We start from the raw sequence: 19,566 nt of genomic DNA, 5'->3' as shown, positions 1-19,566 counted from the left end.
CATAAGAGGGTCATTTGTAGGAGGGTCATTCGGGGCAGACAGCACCGAGCGGGGACAGACACAGCGAGACCCGACCGTGGTCATCACAGAGACACTTCGTGGAGATAGATGGCGTCGGAACTAGAAGCCCAAGCACGTGCCGTCTTTGGGTTTTAAGAAGTGCTCAGCAGAGAAGAAGCGCAGTTGGGAAGCACATTAGCACCAAGACTTGCTACACCCCTTAAACCTCAGGGAGCTGTGTTCACGGCGCATCCTGGATGGCGTCGGGAACATAGCAGAAGCTCAGTGAAGGACTGGCAGGCTAACTGGAGCGACTGTCTGGGTTTGGGTCATTTGAAAGAACAGGTCAGTAGCCATTTCACAAGGCTCGTTTTAGCCCCATCCCCCAAATCATGGTTCAAAGGATTTCTACCAAAGCATACGCTTTTTGCTCAGTCACCAAAGGTAGCATCCTCAGGAGCACTTCTGAGGATTTCCCAGGCGGACCACACTGGGCAGAAGAGAAAGTAGACAGCCCAAGGGGCCCTCCCTCTCAAGCACAAGGTTTCATACTCTTCCATTTGAATGAGAATGCAGATCAGGGACAGATCAATCAGACATCTACATAGAAAGTAAGTTCCCTTATGACATGGCCAAATTCATGTCTTCATTTTAAGAAGACCATAACCGGCGTGAGAGGTGGGGTCAGAGGATTGCAATTCGGACTTGGAGAAAAGAGAGCCTGTCACCAAATGATGAGGTTCCAGACTCAAGTGGCTTCTCCTGTGGCCCTGTCTTCTGGATCTATCGCTTCCCTTACTCCAGACTCGGCCTCCTCCGTGCGAGTAGGGCTTCCACTACAAACTGAGGCAAGATCACGATTCCAGGCCTCTTCTGCCCATTATCTGATTGCTATGTTTGATGATTTTATTCCCCTAGAGTGCTAAGAGGCCTGCATATCAAAAAGTCCACTATATATGAATGAGGAGACCCATGGCTGCAGAAGTGTTTGATTATCAGCGGGCCTAGAGAGAACTGTAGAGTACCTTAGGACCCGATTCCCCACGGAAAATAGGAACATCTATCTCAGATAAGTCTTCATGAAACAGGAACGAGAAGTCCAAGCTCAGCTGTGGAGTGTGGGAGCCACACAGAGAGAGCGAACCCTGGGCCACCCCAGCTTTGTTCTCCGGGTACCCAAAAGGTCACACCCCTAACTTGGCCCCACCTCTTAAAGTTCATTGGCTGACAAAGATTCCCCATCAACCATTACTCAAGTGTGGCTTAGATTTGAGCTGGCCCTGGTACGGTGGTAGACCTGCAATCCCAGCCACTCAGAAGACTGGACAGGGGGAGCGCTTGAACCTAAGTGTTTGAAGCCTGTCTTGACTGACACCGAGACCTCATCACTAAATGAATGGAAACAAACAAACAGCTCCTTTACTGACCACAGACTACATGTACTCTAGGTCCTGACCGTAGCAGACCACCTCCAGTGAGCTTCTGATTCCCTTAACCCCAGGAAGAAGGCAAACAGAAACCGAAACCAGTCACGGAGGCACCTGGAGGAGACACCATGACCTGCGGGCTCCTTTCATTCCTCATCAACTGACACCACCGGTATGCCACTGGGGCACCTAATCCTGGCACCAATCCTGCCTGTAATCAAGGCAACGGATCAGTCCAAGGTCATCCTCCAGTACCTGGAGCACTCAAGGAGTGCCTGCAGCAACACGAGACCCTATCTCAAACAAACCAAGTTTTAGAAGGTAAACTAAGCCAGTCACGTGGCCTATGAGAATGGATACAGAAGCGTGTGTCAAGATATACTGCCGACATGGAGTATGCTTAAACTCTGGTTTGTTTCTGTAAGGAAGAACACTTTTGACATTAAAGCTCAGAGAAAGCTAACACTGCCATCCCAATATAGAAAGTACTGGATCACAGTATAACAAAACACAGTACTGCTAATACATACATACACACACACATACACATACACACACACACACACACACACACACACACACATGCTAATACACACACAGAGATATATATGGTTTTTTGAGACAGGGTTTCTCTGTGGCTTTGGAGCCTGTCCTGGAACTAGCTCTTGTAGACCAGGCTGGCCTCAAACTCACAGAGATCCTCTTGCCTCTGCCTCCCAAGTGCTGGGATTAAAGGGGCTCATCCCTACACACATCAGCAACCCCTGGAGCCCTGGGCTTTGTTCCCCCTCTCCTAGGCCCTACGGATTCAGAGGACTTGGCAGTGACTCAACTGAGCAGTTCAGGTTTCTCTAAATGGGCCTCTTAGATGCTTCACCACCCCACGGTGCTGTGTGAGGGGAGGCCACAGCTGGAGCACTCCCGTCTCTCCACGTCCAAACTCTCTAGAGCATCTTTAGGCACACACGGTCCCTTATAAGGACGACGTAAGGGACAGCGGAAAACAAGAAGCTGGGTTAAACTTCTTACAGACTCACTTTTTCTACCTGTGGGGAGAAACATGGGTGTTAGGTTCCTATACTATGTTCACAGGAAGTTAAGGGAGATATTCATGACGACGTCCTGCGTGCCCTATATCCCCGAAGAGAGAGCTTGTTCTAGCCCACAATGAAAACTTTTATTCTCTCGAGCAAACAAGACACTTTGTTCCCCTATGCAAAACTGACTTTACAATAACCGCATTTCCCCTTCTGCCTCCACTACCAGGAAATGAAAAGGAGGGTTCACTTGCCGCAGGAGACATCATGGCACCAGCTTTCTCTCAGCTCCTTTTTACATCCCCACTGCTCTGGCTTGTAAAGGCTGGTTAACTTATTACACCGACTGTAAAACAGGAAGCTGTCTTCAGTCAACTAGGAATAGGAGAGGATAGGAAAGTTAGTCAAAACGAAGGGGACCACATATCTCCACGCAGAGATTCTCCTTTGGGGGTTAGGGGAGATGGTAGAGGACGGACAGATGGATATTCTTACACACACGCATGCACACGCACGCACGCATGCATGCACACACGCATGCACACACACAGGTTTACCAAACAGAGACTACAACTCAGGATTTAGCACATCTCTAGGCAGAGAACTTCCAGAACCTACTGTTCTGACTGGTGTCTGGAAACCTGAAAACAGGCAGGTCCACTGAGATAGATTCTCTTGTCTTCTCAAGATGCCTGTCTAGTCTTAATTCCGTCATCACCCACCCATGTTAACCAGCCCACCTCTCCTACAATCTCAGATGCTATTCTCTTTCCTTTCTTGTGTTTGCTGTTCTTTGTTTGGTTCCAGTCCCACATTCAGGGAACTGCAGGGGGAACATATCTGGAGTGAGAGAGACAAGCCTCACCCTGGGAAAGCCCCTTTCAGGATCACAAGATTGGTTCTGCTCGGTGCGCATTCTTTTTCCTCTTCCTTGACCAGGAAAACAAACAAGCAAAATTCTTCTGTGGTCCTCTCCATCATCTGCCTTTGACTAGAACCATACTTGGAAAAGAAGATTTAATTTACGTTGTCCCTACACAGATCTTTACACTCCCGAGTGTGGAGGAAATTGACCTTCATTTATTCACCTCTCACCTAGGAAGAGTGGGACCCAAAAACATTTACGGTGTACTGGCTTCACTCTCCAAGCCACTGTGCCAAAATCCCAACAGGTAAGTATGTGGGAAATACAGAAGAAATCAGCAACTCATCACCTAAAGATCCCAATAGCTATACCAGCTCCAAAAAAATCAATACAGGAACCATGCCCAAAACAGAGCTACTGCGGCAAAGCATCAAGCATTTAACCACGTCTTCAAATAATCACATAACACTGACTCATTCTGCAAACAGTAACTGTGACATTGCTAAAAAGCCTCTTCATAATAAACCAGAGCCACTACCAGTGTCTCTGCCGAAAAGTCGTGCGAGACAGAATAGCAGCGGAAACGTGGAACACGAGCCAATGGTTTTATTTTTGCAAGAATGTATTCAAATAAGATTAAAAGTGGAAAATGTGAAAATACACTATGATTACGGTTATAAGAAAAAAAAGACCTGAAATGTTTTAAGAGCACGGTCTTACTAAAATACACCATCCCACGCATGCCTTAAATGCAGGCAAAAGCTTTTCTGTGGCTTCTATGAGGTAAATTGACAAACACGGCCAACCGTACTGAAGTGATGCAGGAGACAGGAGGCGGGAGGATGTGCTCACTACATGTCATCTTGCCCAGTTCCCCTTCCAGGCAATAGGGAAGATTAATTCTCAGCTTCCTCTGTGGCTGCGAGCCCATGTGACTATGAGAGGCCAAAGATGAAGGGCCAAACAAGCTCTGCTCTTCTCCTCCTAAGCCAGGTACTCACTCCAGATGTTACCACATACATCTATGTATCTATCATCTATCAATCTGTCTATCTATCTATCTATCTATCTATCTATCTATCATCTATCTATTTATCATCAATCTATATATCTATCTATCATCAATCTATGTATCTATCATCTATCATCAATCTATGTATCTATCATCTATCTATCTATCATCAATCTATCATCTATCTATCATTCAACTATCTATCCATATATGTATCATCCAACTATCTATCATCTATCTATCCATCAATCATCTATCTATCTACCTATCATCTATCTATCATCCAACTATCTATCATCTATCAATCAATCATCTATTTATTATCTGTCATCTATCTATAAATCATCCAACTATCAATTCCTATCTATCACCCAACTATCTAGCCATCATCTATCATCTATCTATCTATCTATCTATCTATCTATCTACCCACCCACCCACCTACCTACCTACCTATCATCTAGTTAGCTAGCTATATTGAAGCAAGTTGGATACCTGGGTTGACATGTAGAAGAAAGCCCAAGAAAACCTATGTGAGACGCATCAGACTAGGTCGGCATCTGAACAACACTGCTTTGTCCTAACAGTTTTTCTTCCTTATAACCTATCACTGATCTCAAGGACATTATAACCTTGAGTTTTGACTCAACCATAGAAATCTATCCAGCAGTCAGAACAGACTAGCGGGGCATTAAATACAGGTACCTCCTGAGTATAGTACCACACACCTATTAGTAGGCTTACAAAGTAAGGCACACGTACCCCACAGGATACTTGGAGTCACAGGAGTATGGATACAAAAGATCAGATTTTCTAATATTCCTGACTGTCTTTAGTTAGGGTTTCTATTGCTGTGAAGAGACACCATGACCACAGCAGGTCTTAGAAGGGAAAACATCTAACTGGGGAGGCTTACAGTTGAGAGGGTCATTCCATTGCTGTCACGGTGGGACACGGTGGCATGCAGGCAAACATGGCGCTACAGAGGGAGCTGAGAGTTCTGTATTTTGCAGGCAACAGGACATGAACTGTCCACTGGTGTGGCTTGAGTGTATGTGAGACCTCAAAGCCTACCTCCACAGTGACACACTTCCTCCTAACAAGGCCACCCCTCTCATCAGTGACACTCCCTTTAGGGCCATCTTCTTTCAAACCACCACAGTGACTTAAAAGTTGGAATTTCTATTTCTATGCGCATCTCATAGCGTACACAGTGCGTGAGGAAACCGGTACTGGACCACAGAGCCAACATCCTGGGTAGATGCTAAGACCACCGATCTTGAAGCAATAAATGAAGGTAGCGTTCGATACTTGCGTGGAGAGGTTTCCTCTTGAAAAAGGCCAGTGCGTAATAGGAAATTCTGAGCCGTATCAGACAGTACATGATACCGAACTGTAAGACCATGATACTGCATGGTAAGGACAAAGGTGTCACACTCCTGCAAAGAGGCCTTTGAGGCAGGTGCTGCCCCAGATGGACCTTGAAGGCCAGCAGGGCTTGGACTGAGAAGAGTGGAGGAAGTTCATCCAGATGGTGCCCAGGGCTATTGTGAGAGGAACTATAGGCAAGAAGAGGCGGGCGGAATGCTGAAACAGATCATACATTTATCAAACCACCATTTCCAGAGCCCGAATCTTTACTGAGGGCATATTTTAATTCTCGTGGAGATACTCATTATCAATGTTATCTGTGTGTAATCATCAAAGAAAAAGGTCCCCGAGTACAGAGAATAATAACTATTTTTCGAGTTGTAAAGATTATAGTACAATTACGCCTGCGGGACAAAGCCTGTCATTCCCCACCTTAGATACAAGGCTATTTAGATGAAAGCTACTACGCTGGGAAAAGGAAGCAATGTTCAAAGTGGCAGATATCGTTTTCTATGGGTTTCAGGGAACAATGCCCAGAAAGTACACACACACATTTCCACACTTCCTTCTTCCTTCTGCTCAAGGTCCCAGGTAATGAGTAACCAGACAGCAATGAGTGACTCATGTCACATCATCCCAGCAACGTGTGCTCAGCTTACAAATTGTTTCTTTATCGACCCTATACTTAAGTAATATTTTTAAGGTACTTGTAAGGCCTTGGGTGAGACCATCTGAACTGAAATGCCTGTTTTTAGCCCCTGTTCTATTGATGTAAGCGAAGCGCTTGCTGGCCAAAGCCAGAGCACACACCGAGGCAGCGGCAATGCTACCTGGCTAACACTGAGCAAGGACACATGGACATGAGAGCCTCTTGTGAAACCAAAGCAGCTGCTGATGCCTACAGTTCCCACACTGATGTCCACCCTGGAAGGCAGCAGGATCCTCTGGCTTCAGAGACTTCCTAACTCCACACTGTTAAGGTGGGCAGAGGAGGGGAAACGCTCAGGAGAAAAGACGCATTTTCTACCTTAGTCCCCCAGTGCTACATTCTGTAAAGCCGGGCTGAGCCATTCCTAAGGCTTTGGATGTTCCTTGTAGTCTTGAAGCTCACCTCCCACCCTGTGCACCTAGATGCTGGACACTGATATCCAAAGAGAGGGGCTTCATATGCAAATCAGATATAACCTCTGTAGAAGTCAGTGTATTTGGCACCAAATGCCGCCCCTTCTGAATGATATTCTGACCCATCACCAATGGCAACTACAGGTATTGTCATAAAACATAAACAAATTAACATCTGTTTAAACTTAAAAGTTATTTCCACGGTAAGTCACTCATCACTCATTCATTAAAATATTATATATATGCATACACATTTGAGCACATTCGACAAGTCTGAAAACTTTTTCCACTTAGCGATGGAGTTGAAAGGCGGCGATTCTTTCCAGACACCAAAGCTTTTAACTGTGTATCCAAACCCTACTCCTATTGCTTTTGGGTCGTCTTCGCCATCCTCCCGATGACTCGAGCAGATTGGTATTTTGAATGTTTTAATAGAATTTAAAACTAGTTCTGCATAGAACCATCAAGTCAACCCAAATAGCTTTTCCTAACACCCTTGCTAATTGTACCCTAGCCCAAAGTGGTGTTCTCCATTTACATTCTATGCAGCTAATTGTTAAGCTACGGCTGCCGCCTCTTTAGAGAATTCCTTAAGACCCGATGCAGGTAGCATTTCCCAAGTCTCCGGACACACTACTTTTGGGGGCCTCCCAACGCATGCCTTTTCTCTAAACACTTGCGATTGGCTGTCTGCGGTCACAAGTTTCTCCATATATGAATGCAACCAATCTACAAACAGGAAGGATTTGGAAGAAAAATCACTGAGGAGGAACACATTTTCTTGCCTCTATCCTCCCAGTCTTACAAAGTAACAATGGCTTGTATCACATGCACGCTATACTAAGTTTTATAAATAATCGAGAGATGATTTAAAATGGTGGTGAGGTGGGCTTATGAGCTCACACTACCTGTCCTTAAACAGACCTGAGCATTGGCAGATTTGAATTATCTTCAGAGTTCTGGAGCCACGATCCCATAGATATACCAAGGAACGACTGTACGCTGTTGTTACATGACAGAAGCCAACAGCCACATCTCACCTCGGTTTGTCAGGAAGATCCTTGAAGCCAAATACACATCTTCTACACAAACGCCTACCTAATAAATAAACACCCAAATGTACTCATTCCTCTGTAAGTTTTAGGAGGCGGTTACACCGTGTCAGGCATTGTGGCAGTTGCTATGGACAGACGGATATGCGGAACAAATTTCCCTAGCTCCTGTGGAAATGGCACTCCAGCACAGAAGACCAGTGGTAAAGAAATAAGCAAATGAACACACAGTGACCTGACAGGGTATAACAAACCGAAGAAAAGGGGGGTGACCACACAACGAGAATGGGGGTCGGGGACTGCGATCGTAGGCGGACAAGGGAAACATGCCCTGGCCAAAGCGAGAGCAAACCAGTCACTGAGGTGGGGAAGGGCAACGTGACAAGCATGGAGGCCAGTGGCTGAGAAATAGGAAAGGCAGTCAGGCAGCAGGCCAGCACCTGGGAAGACATGCAGAGGTCTGAGCAGCAAACAGAAACACCTGAGGAGCAGTTAGCTCTTCGCCCTAACATGTGAAGGCATGTTAGGGGGACACCAGAGCAGGATCAGGAGGCCAGCAGGGTACTGGTGGGGAGGGGGTGGATGGATCGGGGAGACCAGGTGATAAACTGGGCATAAGGGCAGAAAACAGGCAAGAAAGATTTGGGCTGTGAGAAATGAAAGGGTGGGGCTGGCACCACCCACAGCCAGGAAGAGGAAAGGGAGCGGGGCCATCCCAAGTCTGGGCTAAAACATGCTGATGTGTGCGGTGCCTATGAGACCTCAGGAGACACCAAAGGGCTGCGTGTGGGGGTCCAGCTGGAGAGATACAGGGCACGCCGCAGGCATTCGGAGCCGCGGCTTATCTAAGCGGCCATCTGCCAGAAGAAGTCCCACAGCCAAGAACGGTTCTGCTAAGGCAGAACCAAAAAGAAGACGACATCCTGAGGAGTCTTGGAGGTGGCAGCGAGAAGTTGGGAAAACAGGAATGTTCACGCCAGGAATCTAAACTACTAAGGTCTGCAGGAAGGAGTTTATCACGCTGCCAGAGACAAGGCAAGACTGGTCACTGGCTCTGACAACCTGGAGGAGGCTGCTGATCTTCAACCAACTAGTTTAGTGCCGGAAGAGTGTGCGGCCAAGTCTGAGGACCCGAGTTCAAACCTCGAAACCTGCCTGGGTAGTAGAGGGACTGCCCTCAAGCCATCCTCTGACATCAACATGTGTGTTTTGTGTGTGTGTGTGTGTGTGTGTGTGTGTGTACACAAACAAATGCATGTAATAATTTTTCTAAATTAAAAAAACCCTATTTCAGACAAACAAAAAAATTCAGAGTGAATTCACTTAAAAGAGAGAAACCCAGGGTCAATATTCTCAGTCTTGTAATAAAAGAAAGCAAAGAAATGGTGGATAACTGGGAGGCGTGGTGAAGAAAAGCCCTCTGACACGCTGACAGTGGAGGGAAGCGGGGGAGCGTGCAGCTGAGAGAGGGGTGATGGAGAGAAGCCCTTCAGGACCTGACTGTGGGAACCCGTGAGGTGTCACCTAAGGAGGGAGCTGAGAGACCCAAGGCTTCCGAGGACAGAACTGGTGAACCCCTTTCAAGTGGAAGCTGGCTCGTTCCGGTTTCTAGAACACTCTTAGGCTCTCCAGAAATTGTCCCAACTGCAGGAATCCAGCCGTCAAATACTTGAGGCCAGCTTTCTCAGGCTTCTTGTGACAGACACACGCAATGCGACGCGGTCCTTGCCTCGGGTCCCCAGCATTCCTAAAACCTTTGCAATCTCCTGAGTAACGAGTTTCTTATTCACACAAGGGCCTCTTACCTGGGGTTTTGCATGACTCACAGTGGGTCTTCTGGTCATTACAAGCCAGAGTGTCCAGCAGGAAGACTCAGCCTGCAGCTGACAACGAAAACCTGGGTCCATCTCACCATCTCAAAGGAAGGTGGGGGATTCTAGAACTCAGGTCAAAAAACCTGAACAATGAGATGGCCAGGGGCATAGACGGGGCTCTAGCAGCAAGACACGGAGGTACAGTGACAGCAGCATGCCAGGAGGGAGGGCACAGGCTCTGGCCTGGACCACTACGCCCCACGGAGTCTTCCAGCTGGTGTTTATACGCATCCTTTTGAATAAATCAGTTAATGTTAAGTGTTAGAAAATTCTCAAAAGAGAAAGAGGCAAGGTAGCCGCAGGAATCCCTAAATGTGTGGCTACTGAAAAAAGAAAGCGTGGCCCAGCAGGACGCCCCATTTACAGAGGGCACCTGACGCGGGCCTTTGCTGGATACTCTGTGACCTATAAGGTCTATGCTATTTCCGAGGCGTTGGGTGCACGAACGGACTGGATCGTCAGGCACACAGTGTTAGAGACCCTAAGGGCGTTGGGAGAAATCACACACTCTGCTGTTAGAAATGGTACCGACTCCACATCCGTGTTAGATATGAGAATCCCACGGGGACCAAGGACACAGTAACCATCTGAACACTGTACTGTAAGCGGAATAGCAGAGCAAGACAACAGACTCTGTCCTTTCTTAACCAACAGTCTTAAATGAAAGCTGTTGGCGCACAACCACCTCCTGCTCCCTCAACAGTAAATACCTCAAGGGCTGACCGGTTCCAACTCCTGTCAACTAAACACCATTCGCAAGTAGATCTGCACCGCTGTAAACACAGAAGGTTCTAGCCGCACGTGGTACTTGGTACCTAGCAGGCATTCAAATAACACACTGAATGACGGCATTCGCACGCTCCCTCTGACTGGAGAATGCCTCTCTGACCTGGAACTCTATTCTATGCGCATAGAACAAGCTCATTCTTCAAGAGCCCATTGGCCCGTCTTCCAAAATCCCAACAGGTCGTGACATTACCGCTATACTCAAACATTTGAGGCCGCTGTAAACCGACACTAACAAAATCGGAAGAACCAGGGTGCGTGCACCTTGCTTTCTGTGGCCTTCCATTGCCTTCTCTGGTTATTACTGACTATAGTGTCTCCTATATCGACCGGGCAGCCTTCCAGACAAACTCTTCTTCACGTCCACAGAAGCTTGCACAGACGAGGGATGCCGAATCAATCGTGTTTATTGGGAGAATGTTCGAGTCCTTCTACTGAATGACTTTGGATTCCTCACAGGCTTCAGGAAGGCATACCTCACTGGCAGGGAGGCATACCTTGAAACTTTGAGCAGGAACAAGGCCCCCTCTTGGGCTAGCATACGGGAGCCTGCTCTCCACTTCCCTTCACATGGGTTTCAGCCCCTGCAAGCTGCTCAACTCTTAGGCCCAGGCAGTCTCAACTCTTAGGTCTCCCAAGTGCAGACTCCAAAGACCCTTGGCTCACCGCTCACCTCCCCCAAATGGATCAGGACCGGTGTTGTCCAGCCCCCATCCTGGCAAATTCCAACAAAGTGCCAGCCACAGACCCCAGCAAGGATTCTTCTCACAACAACACAGACACAGGTATGGTCCCCTCCCCTCCTCGCTAAACACACACCCTTAAGGCAAGGCCTGGGTGACAGGGGCAGAGGCCATGGCCACTCAGGTAACAAAAGGGCTTTTTCTCAGACCACTGAAGGACTTCACAAAGCCCATCAGAAACCAGCAGGAAATGGTAGGCTTGGCTGAGAACTAAGCTTTTCCATTGAGACTGATTGGATCGCTGTGAGCCCTCTAGGCTGGTGTGAACATTGGAATATATGCTCAGCTTTACAAACATCCTTCTTGAGATAAAATCTTCCAAATCCCAGATGAGCATTGACAAGAAACAATACAACTTTTTAACAGACAACTACAATTAGGATCAGGAGTCTGAGACTTCCTGGATGTATTAGAAACAGTTTCTACTGCCAAGCAGGTTCTGGCATCACTACGACTCTTATGCCAACGTATTTGGCTGGCATCCCGCTCACTTTCCCATTTCTGTTTAAGAAGCTTCAGAATCTGAAAGAGTAGCAATCAGCTGGGGACTCCCTCTACCCAAAGAACAGGCTCAAGAGGGACGGCTTTGAAAGTAGCTCCAGGCAGGCAGGACAGCAGGACGGCTTAGCAACCCTGAGGACCTGAATTCAACCCCTGGGACCCACATGGTAGAAGGAGAGACCTGCCTGCCTGCAAGGTGTTCTCTGGCTACCATGCACACGCCAAAATAAAATAAATAACTGTAATTTTAAAACCTAAGTAGCCTTCGAAAGACGCAGACACCAGGAAAGGTTTGAGATTCCAAGGAAAGAGTTCCGACTTGTAGAGTACTTTCTGAGGCAGAGAATGCCTCAGGCCAGGAGACACGCCTCATTACAGACCCGTGGTCACAGCTCTGGTAGCAGCTGACTTTTGACCCAGGGCCACTGCAACGCATTAAAAAAAAAAAAAAAGGCACAGATCCCTCTGAGGCAAACTTTCCTAATCTTCGGTTGTTCAAAACCAAACAAGTGTCTTCAAAGATGGGCGGCAAACATGGTGTCTGCCTTCCGCTGACTGCCAGAGCGGTCCAGTGTAAACGTAAAAGGAGGGTTTTTGCCATCTTAAAATGGGGCTGTGACGGCGAGATATTGATCCGAAGGGTCTGAAGATGAACGCTCTGGCTCTGTTTCCTTCTCGCACGAGTTATGCGCGTGTGCACGTGGGCCACAGAAACAGCACCTCCGTCCAGAACCGGCCATCTCTGGCTTTACAGGGTTCCAAAGACTGTGACCCCAGCCCCGTGGTGAGACTGCCACTGGAAACCACCAGGTTCTCCCTTCCCTGAGGTCTTATTTCTTCCTCTTTCCCTCCTCCTAAAGGCTGATGTGCAAGATCTCAGCCTCTGAGTACATTTGGTCAAAAATGCTATCTCCCCAATGAAAACCAGAGTTTTGTTTTGCTGGCCGATGCCTCCCAACACCTACAAGAGAGCCTGGAGCACAGCAAGTGCTTATTAAATATTGACTCGGGGAATGAAGAACATTTCTAAAACGGTAAGTAGGCCGTGTGAGAGACGGGAAAGGAAAAAAACGTCTCCCCCCGCATACAGTTTATTAGAAGGCACCAGAACAGCCAAAGTTTCCATGGCTCTAAAAGTAAAAATGAGAGGAGCAATCCAGTGACTTCAGCAAGGCCCCCTCCCCAACAAACACACACACAAGCACTCCTTAGGAAAAGCTGTCGCCACACCCCTGATCCAACCATCACAAGTTCCCACTATAAAGAGACACCACCGGGTCTACCGGTCTCCTGCAGAGAATCCCTAACCTAGGCTCTGAGTGTCCAACTTCGTCATTTCCACAGTCTTGAGATAGGATCAGAATGTTCTAGATAACATTCACCTGGCTCACCTGGAGTGCAATGGAAACCAGGCCAACCGAGGGCTCGGGACCCACAGGCATCTACGTCACTCGACAGGCATGCAGTCCTAAACACTCAGCTCAGTGCAAACAAGGGGGTCAAAGGTTCCAGAGACGTATCTGTACGGCTGACATCAGTCCCATGCAAACTCCCCCAACTTCCACATTTTCAGATGAGAGTAATAAGAACGCCTTCAAAGTCTTAAATCATCTTTCTAAATTTTCAAAGTTTCCATTACAAAAAGGGAAAGATAGCGGACTTCAAATAGTGCTGGCAAAATTTACTGTAATATCATTCACACACTTTATCCCAGTTCAAGAAGGTCATCGCTGTGGAAATTATCCCTTTGTACACTGTGAAGATGTGTCGTGCTAATTGGTTTAATAAAGAAGCAGACTGGCCAATAACTGGACAGGATAAGTTTAGGCAGGAGAACCAGACTAAGAATGCTGGGAGGAAGAAGGGCGGAGTCACGAAAGTCCTGGGAGAAACAAGGAGACAGGATGTAAACACGCCGTGCTGAAAGAAGGTACCACTGCATGGCAGAGGGTAGATAAGAAGCATGGGTTTTAAAGAGTTGGCTAGTAAGAAGCCTGAGCTACTGGCTGAGCATTTATAATTAACTCTCGATGTCGGTTATTTGGGACCTGGAGGGTGGGAAAGAAAAGTGCCCTACAGGATGTTTCTGCTCTATCCTGGGCTGTGCCCATCAGAGAGTTTCTGGCAGAAGCATGAGCCACTCTGGCTTTTAGCGGTGGGGTCCCTCCATGGACAGCATGAACAAAGAGAACCAGCTAGAGAAGCTTAGGGTCAGAGGGCACTATAAAATATATACTCTTATATTGTAGCGAAAATGAAAAATCCCCATCACAGCACATGGCATCTGAATAAATCCCTCGATCACGTTATGAAGAACTTGTTTTTGATGATGTCTCCATTGTGAGATCCAGCGAAATGGAAAAATTATTTAACATTGCTTTTCCTTCCTAGTTATTCAGCGCTTAAAGAAAGGGCAGTGTGAGCTACAGAGGCGAGCAGGATCAATGTCCTAATTTACAGAAGTTTCTAATTTAAAAGGATGGCACTGGGCGCAGGAGAGATGGCTCAGCCGTGAAGAGCACTGTCTTCTCTTCAGAGGACCTGGGTTCAAGTCCCAGCAGCCACATGGCAGCTCACAACCACCTCTAAATCCAGTACTGGGAGATCGAGCACACTCTTCTGAACTCTAAAGGCACCAGGTATGCATATGATACACACACATATGTAGATGAGACATGAATGTGTAAAGAAAAATAAACAAATCTAGAAGAAAAAAAAAAAAGATGAGACTAGACACAATTAATCAGAGAGGAAGGAAGAAATCCGTACGGTCCCGTGGGCAATCCTGAGGCAGGCTCCCTCAGGATCTGCCCATAAAGCAGTTTTAACAATCTACAGAACGCACAGGTAAGAGACATGGAGAGGAGGTAGGAACAGCCTTCAGTGGTCGGTTCCAGGAGGATGAGCAGGATTTGAGGCTAGAGGAGACAGACAACCTTGAAGACCAGGCCAAAGAATCTCTCTAGTCAAAGGATGTGCAGGAGCTCCTACAGGCTGCCCAAGAGAAGACAACACAGCCTGATTACAACAGAGCTTCTGACGGTGGCTGATAAACAGTTATCAACAGGAGCGAGACCAAACAGCTATGGACAAAAGTCCAGTTGGGTCTGGCAACTAAATCCCTGTGGGCGCTGGGAGGAGCCGAGAAGTCCAACCCTTTTCCCCTCTTCTCATCCTCCTCGCTCTTTCCCATGTTTGAAGTTCGAGATCTGAGGTGGTTCTCTGGGGAATCCAGCTCCTGAGCTGTCTGAAATGGACCAAGTCCTCCTTGGGATGCCTTTGAAAAACTCTTGACTATCAAAGAATTTTAAGAGCACATCAGAAAGGAACCACGCCTTCCTGAAGATGCCACCCGAGGACCCCAGGCTCAAAGGTGTGGCTTTAACATAAGGGGACGGTTCTTCCCTGCCAGGGAGGTGAATGAATGTTGAAGGGGCCAAACACGCCCTCAGTACAGCAGACACTCTTTTCAGAGAGACTTTAGGTGGGAAACCATCCTATTTTACCTACGTATGTATTTCCATTACCTGTACCTCATACACTTACGTGGATGTAAATATTCTGACTGAAATTTAAAGAAAAGATAAATCTGAGAGACTTTCAAAGACAAGAATTGTAAGAGAACACTTTTAGTAGACTATTAGTGAGCTCCGGCTCTAAATGCTACTTTCATTTCTCTTTTAACTTTATTATGGTGATATATGTGTTTATGATGGGGGGGGGCATGCCGGAGCAGGTGTGTGGAGGTCAAAGGAGTCAGGTTTCCCTTCTACCTTATGTGGACTGTGGGTACTAGGATGCTGCTAAGCCATCCGGCTGGCCCAAACCAAATTCTTGAAAGAATTATAGTTAAGGTGCATCCAAATCCAAAGTCATATTATCACCCCGTGTCACAACACTGTGATCTGAGCATACTGGCCTGGGTTGTAGGACGAAGCCTGTTTGAAGACCACTGTCAAAAACTGTCAGGAAATAATGCAAGAAGATACACACACTCAAGGGAGTGGAAAATGTCCCAGCATGGAGGAGGAGGAGAAAGTATGTAGAAATGGGCAAGAGACGTGGCTGGCAAAATGTCTCCCATCTTATTACTCTGTCATTGCTAGTGGCAGCCACAGTCCTTTTAGGGTAGTGCCGGCAACGGTCACTCTCAAGACGCACCAGCCGGCACACTCAGAATTGTTACTTTACTCAGAGTAAAGCCAAGGGCTACGGTCCACAGCACGAAGTTCAAGCAGGAATGAAAACCATTTGCAAGCGCACGTTTATTGCAGCATGAGCTAAAACTTCAGTGGGTGTTAGCACAACCCAGAGGCCCTCAGGAAGCCAGGCTCCTCAAGTCGGGCTTTTCCCAGTATGTTTTCTGAGTAAGTCCATGGGAGACTCTGGCGTTGACTCCAAACACCATACGTTGAGCGTGACTTCAAGATCTATGACTTAACCTAGGCATCAAATACAGTATGTCATTGCAAGGGAGCTAGAGGGATGATTTTTATAAAAGCAATTTCAATTTTTAATTTTTCTTAAGGCACAGTAAGACTAGACCACTGGCAAAACTAAAAAAAAAAACAGGATAATCAAAATCTACTAAATTGTCAAAATATAGATGGCTCGGTACTTTTGTTTTGGTTTTGTTGGTTTTCTAAGACAGGGTTTGTCTGTAGCTTTGGAGCCTGTCCTGGAACTAGCTCTTGTAGAAAAAGTTGGCCTTGAACTCACAGAGATCCGCCAACCGCTGCCTCCCATGTGCTGGGATTGAAGATGTGCGCCGCCACCACCGCCTGGCGACTGCCCAATTTTTAGTAACTATTTTCATATAATTAAATATTTAGTTCCAAAGAACCCCACACGTCCCTGTGAGCTGAATCGCTGAAAAAAATCAAAATATACGTAGATAATGAGATAGACAGACAAACACAGATTATTTCACTAGATATAAATATGTACACATATCCACATATATCCTTAATTATGAGAGCTCATTTTTCATCCAATCAGAAAGGGCAGCTGATACTTAACCACAAACGAAGTACAACTAAGGCTTTGGCTATGGTTCTCCCGCTTCAGTGCCGAGCTTCTTGTCCTGGTGCTACTGTCTGTGCGCGGCCAGTTCTAGGGACCTGGGACTGTTGTGTGCCACCGCTGTAGGACAGACAGTGGCCAGTGTCTGTCCTCCAGTGACCAGCAGAGCCCTCCCACCTGTGCGTGTGGCAATCAAAACTGTCTTTGGACAACATCAATTGCTCAGTCACCCAAACCATGTCTGGATGTAGACACCAATGAGCATCTGAACCACAGAAGTCCAGCTTAACCATTTTAAAAGCCATACAGGGGCTGGAGAGATGGCTCAGCGGTTAAGAGCACTGGCTGCTCTTCCAAAGGTCCGGAGTTCAATTCCCAGCAACCACATGGTGGCTCACAACCATCGGTAATGAGATGTGGCGCCCTCTTCTGGCGTGCGGGCATACATGGAGGCAGAATGTTGTATACATAATAAATAAATCTTTTTAAAAAAAAAATCAAAAGCCATACAGCCACCGCCGCAGCATCCCAATGACAGATCAATCTTTTCCTCGGCCGAGATGTTTTCTAAATGTTTTCACATCGGTATTTCTGCTTACCGACAGTGAACACGGAACAAGCATCTTCATGGATGCGCATCTCACGGCAAACTGGGGTTGTTTTCAATGAAGCCTTTGTTTAAAATGAGAGGATGAGACTGCTAAAAGCTAACGGTGATGACAGCAACAATCACAGCCCTTGACGGTTCTCCGGGCATCTTTGCAGACATGGGTCCTAGTGCAGCGTCACACGCAACGGTTTACCACCTAAGAGTACTCTGTTGTACCTACCAATGGCCCTCTGCAGGTCACCACGAGTTACTTACTGCAACTGAAAACAGTAAGAACTCTGGTAAAGCACTCACAAACCCACAAGGAGGGACAGGAAATGCTTCTGCTCAGGCAAAAACCAGAGAAGCCTGGGGCTCTTGACTCATTACACAACTTGGCCCAAACAGGATCTCTCTCTCTTTTCCTTTTAACTCGGCAGCGGACTTGAGAAGGTAAAAAGCGCACAGACTCCTTTCTGGTATAGGCGAGTAGAACGTAACCGGAGAGATAAGAAGGTTTTAGTTTTGCTTACGATTTCGCCTTATAATTTATTTATTTTTGCTTTTTCAGACATTTTTACATGAGCAATTAAAAAAAAAATCTAGTAATCCAAGTCTGTTGTTGATCCATCAAACAAACAAAAAAAGACTTAGTAAGAAAAATAAGGCAGCCCGCTCCACACATCTGGAGAGCAATGTCCTTGGAAGCCAGACAGTGGCAGTGCTGTAGCCCAGGCTGCCCTGGAACTATATCTGTAGCCCAGGCTGGCCTCAAACTCACAGAGATCTGCCTGCCTCTGTCTCCTGAGTACTAACTGGGGTTAAAGGCATGCGCCGCTACACCAAGCTGTGGGCGTCTTACAATGTGTACCTCTGTTTTGTGCACAAAACTAAGCAGCAGCTGCTGCTCCCAGTCTTCGCTGCAGAAATATTTTACACTTAAGTATTCTGCCTTATTTTTTGAGGCACTAACTATAAATTTCTACATTCTTTCCCGTGAGCTAAAAACCACAACTAAAAACAAAACCACTTTCCTCTGATTCCAGGAGACAGCTGCACGCATGTGTCAATCACGCACTAGAGGGGAAGGGCTGCCTTTGCCGGCCGTACTCACATGTGAGGGCTCAGCTCGTAGAAGTTTCTGTTTCTGTAATCCTCCACTTTCTCAGGCGAATAAATGGGCAAGGACCGGTAGGGGTTCACGGATATAACCACACTTCCAATGTATGTCTGTAAAACAGAAGAAGAAGACAGTAATAGGCTAACAGCAAACGGGACACATCCAAACACCTCAAACTTCAGCGTGATGCGCTTGCATCCCTCACCAGGATTTTACACACTTCAAGAGCACTGTGTCTCTCTGAAGAAAGGCAGCCAATAGTGCATGTTCGTTTTGCTCATACATGGAGAGCACAAGTTTGTAGACTGGAAATAAGTTTTCAGATAAATCTTGACATAACTTACTGACTCTGTACAGGAGTTCTCCAAAGTCCCATCACGCTGGCCAAGTTCCCGTCACTGATGCTCACTGTAAGCAAGCAGTTACTGCTAGTGTCTCCTTGCTCACCTTTAGCCTTCTAAGTGAGCAGGAGCATCAGCCATCCAATTCCCCAGCCCCGCCCACACCGAGGGTAAGGGCTTCCCTTGGGCACGGCCTCTTTATAGCCTGCCATCTAGAGCAGTATAGACCACAGGCAATTCAGTATCAGGTCCACAGCTAGCTAGCCCTTGGAAATATATATGTCACAGAATTCCATGCTACCATACACTTGGGTAGTAGCATTTACAAGTGCTTTCTGATACAACATGCATTTAATACGGAATTGACACCGAATGGCCAATTTAAATGGACGTCCTAAGGGGTCCACGTTGTATTTCAACAGACATTAACTAACCCCTAGCTGCCAACTAGAACTTCTTCCTTTGGGCTTCACCCTTCCGTTGCTGGCAGCCCCGGGAAGACTGGCTCGGTCCCTTTTGTGCCAGGCCTAGCACAACACCATGGGTGACAAAGGCTGCTTGCAGGTAAACTCGTCTTGGCAGCTCTGGTTTTCCTTAGTTTCGACATCATGAAGACGGAAGAGAAAGAGCTCTCCTGATCGGGCGAATGAGGGGTTTAAAACGAAAACCTGCCTGTCTAACACGTAGTTACGTCAGATGTGAGA

The 19,566-nt window shown here is 46.9% G+C and overlaps 1 protein-coding gene across 4 annotated transcripts in view; it reads right to left on the bottom strand.

Moving 5' to 3' along the window:
- Myo1b (myosin IB) overlaps window positions 1–19,566 on the bottom strand; it is a 151,696-nt gene that overhangs the window by 88,133 nt on the left and 43,997 nt on the right. For all 4 annotated transcript variants that reach the window (XM_041668131.1, XM_041668133.1, XM_041668134.1 and 1 more), the window contains exon 3: window positions 18,516–18,631. In XM_041668131.1, coding sequence (XP_041524065.1) covers window positions 18,516–18,631 — 116 coding nt within the window. The remainder of the gene's footprint in view (window positions 1–18,515; window positions 18,632–19,566) is intronic.

The sequence above is a fragment of the Microtus oregoni genome, unplaced genomic scaffold, assembly GCF_018167655.1.
Source record: "Microtus oregoni isolate MIOR12 unplaced genomic scaffold, Mior012 000018F_ref0000195, whole genome shotgun sequence".
Classification (NCBI taxonomy): domain Eukaryota; kingdom Metazoa; phylum Chordata; class Mammalia; order Rodentia; family Cricetidae; genus Microtus; species Microtus oregoni.
Note: the sequence above shows the minus strand (reverse complement) of the source record. Positions and strands in the feature narration are given on the sequence as shown.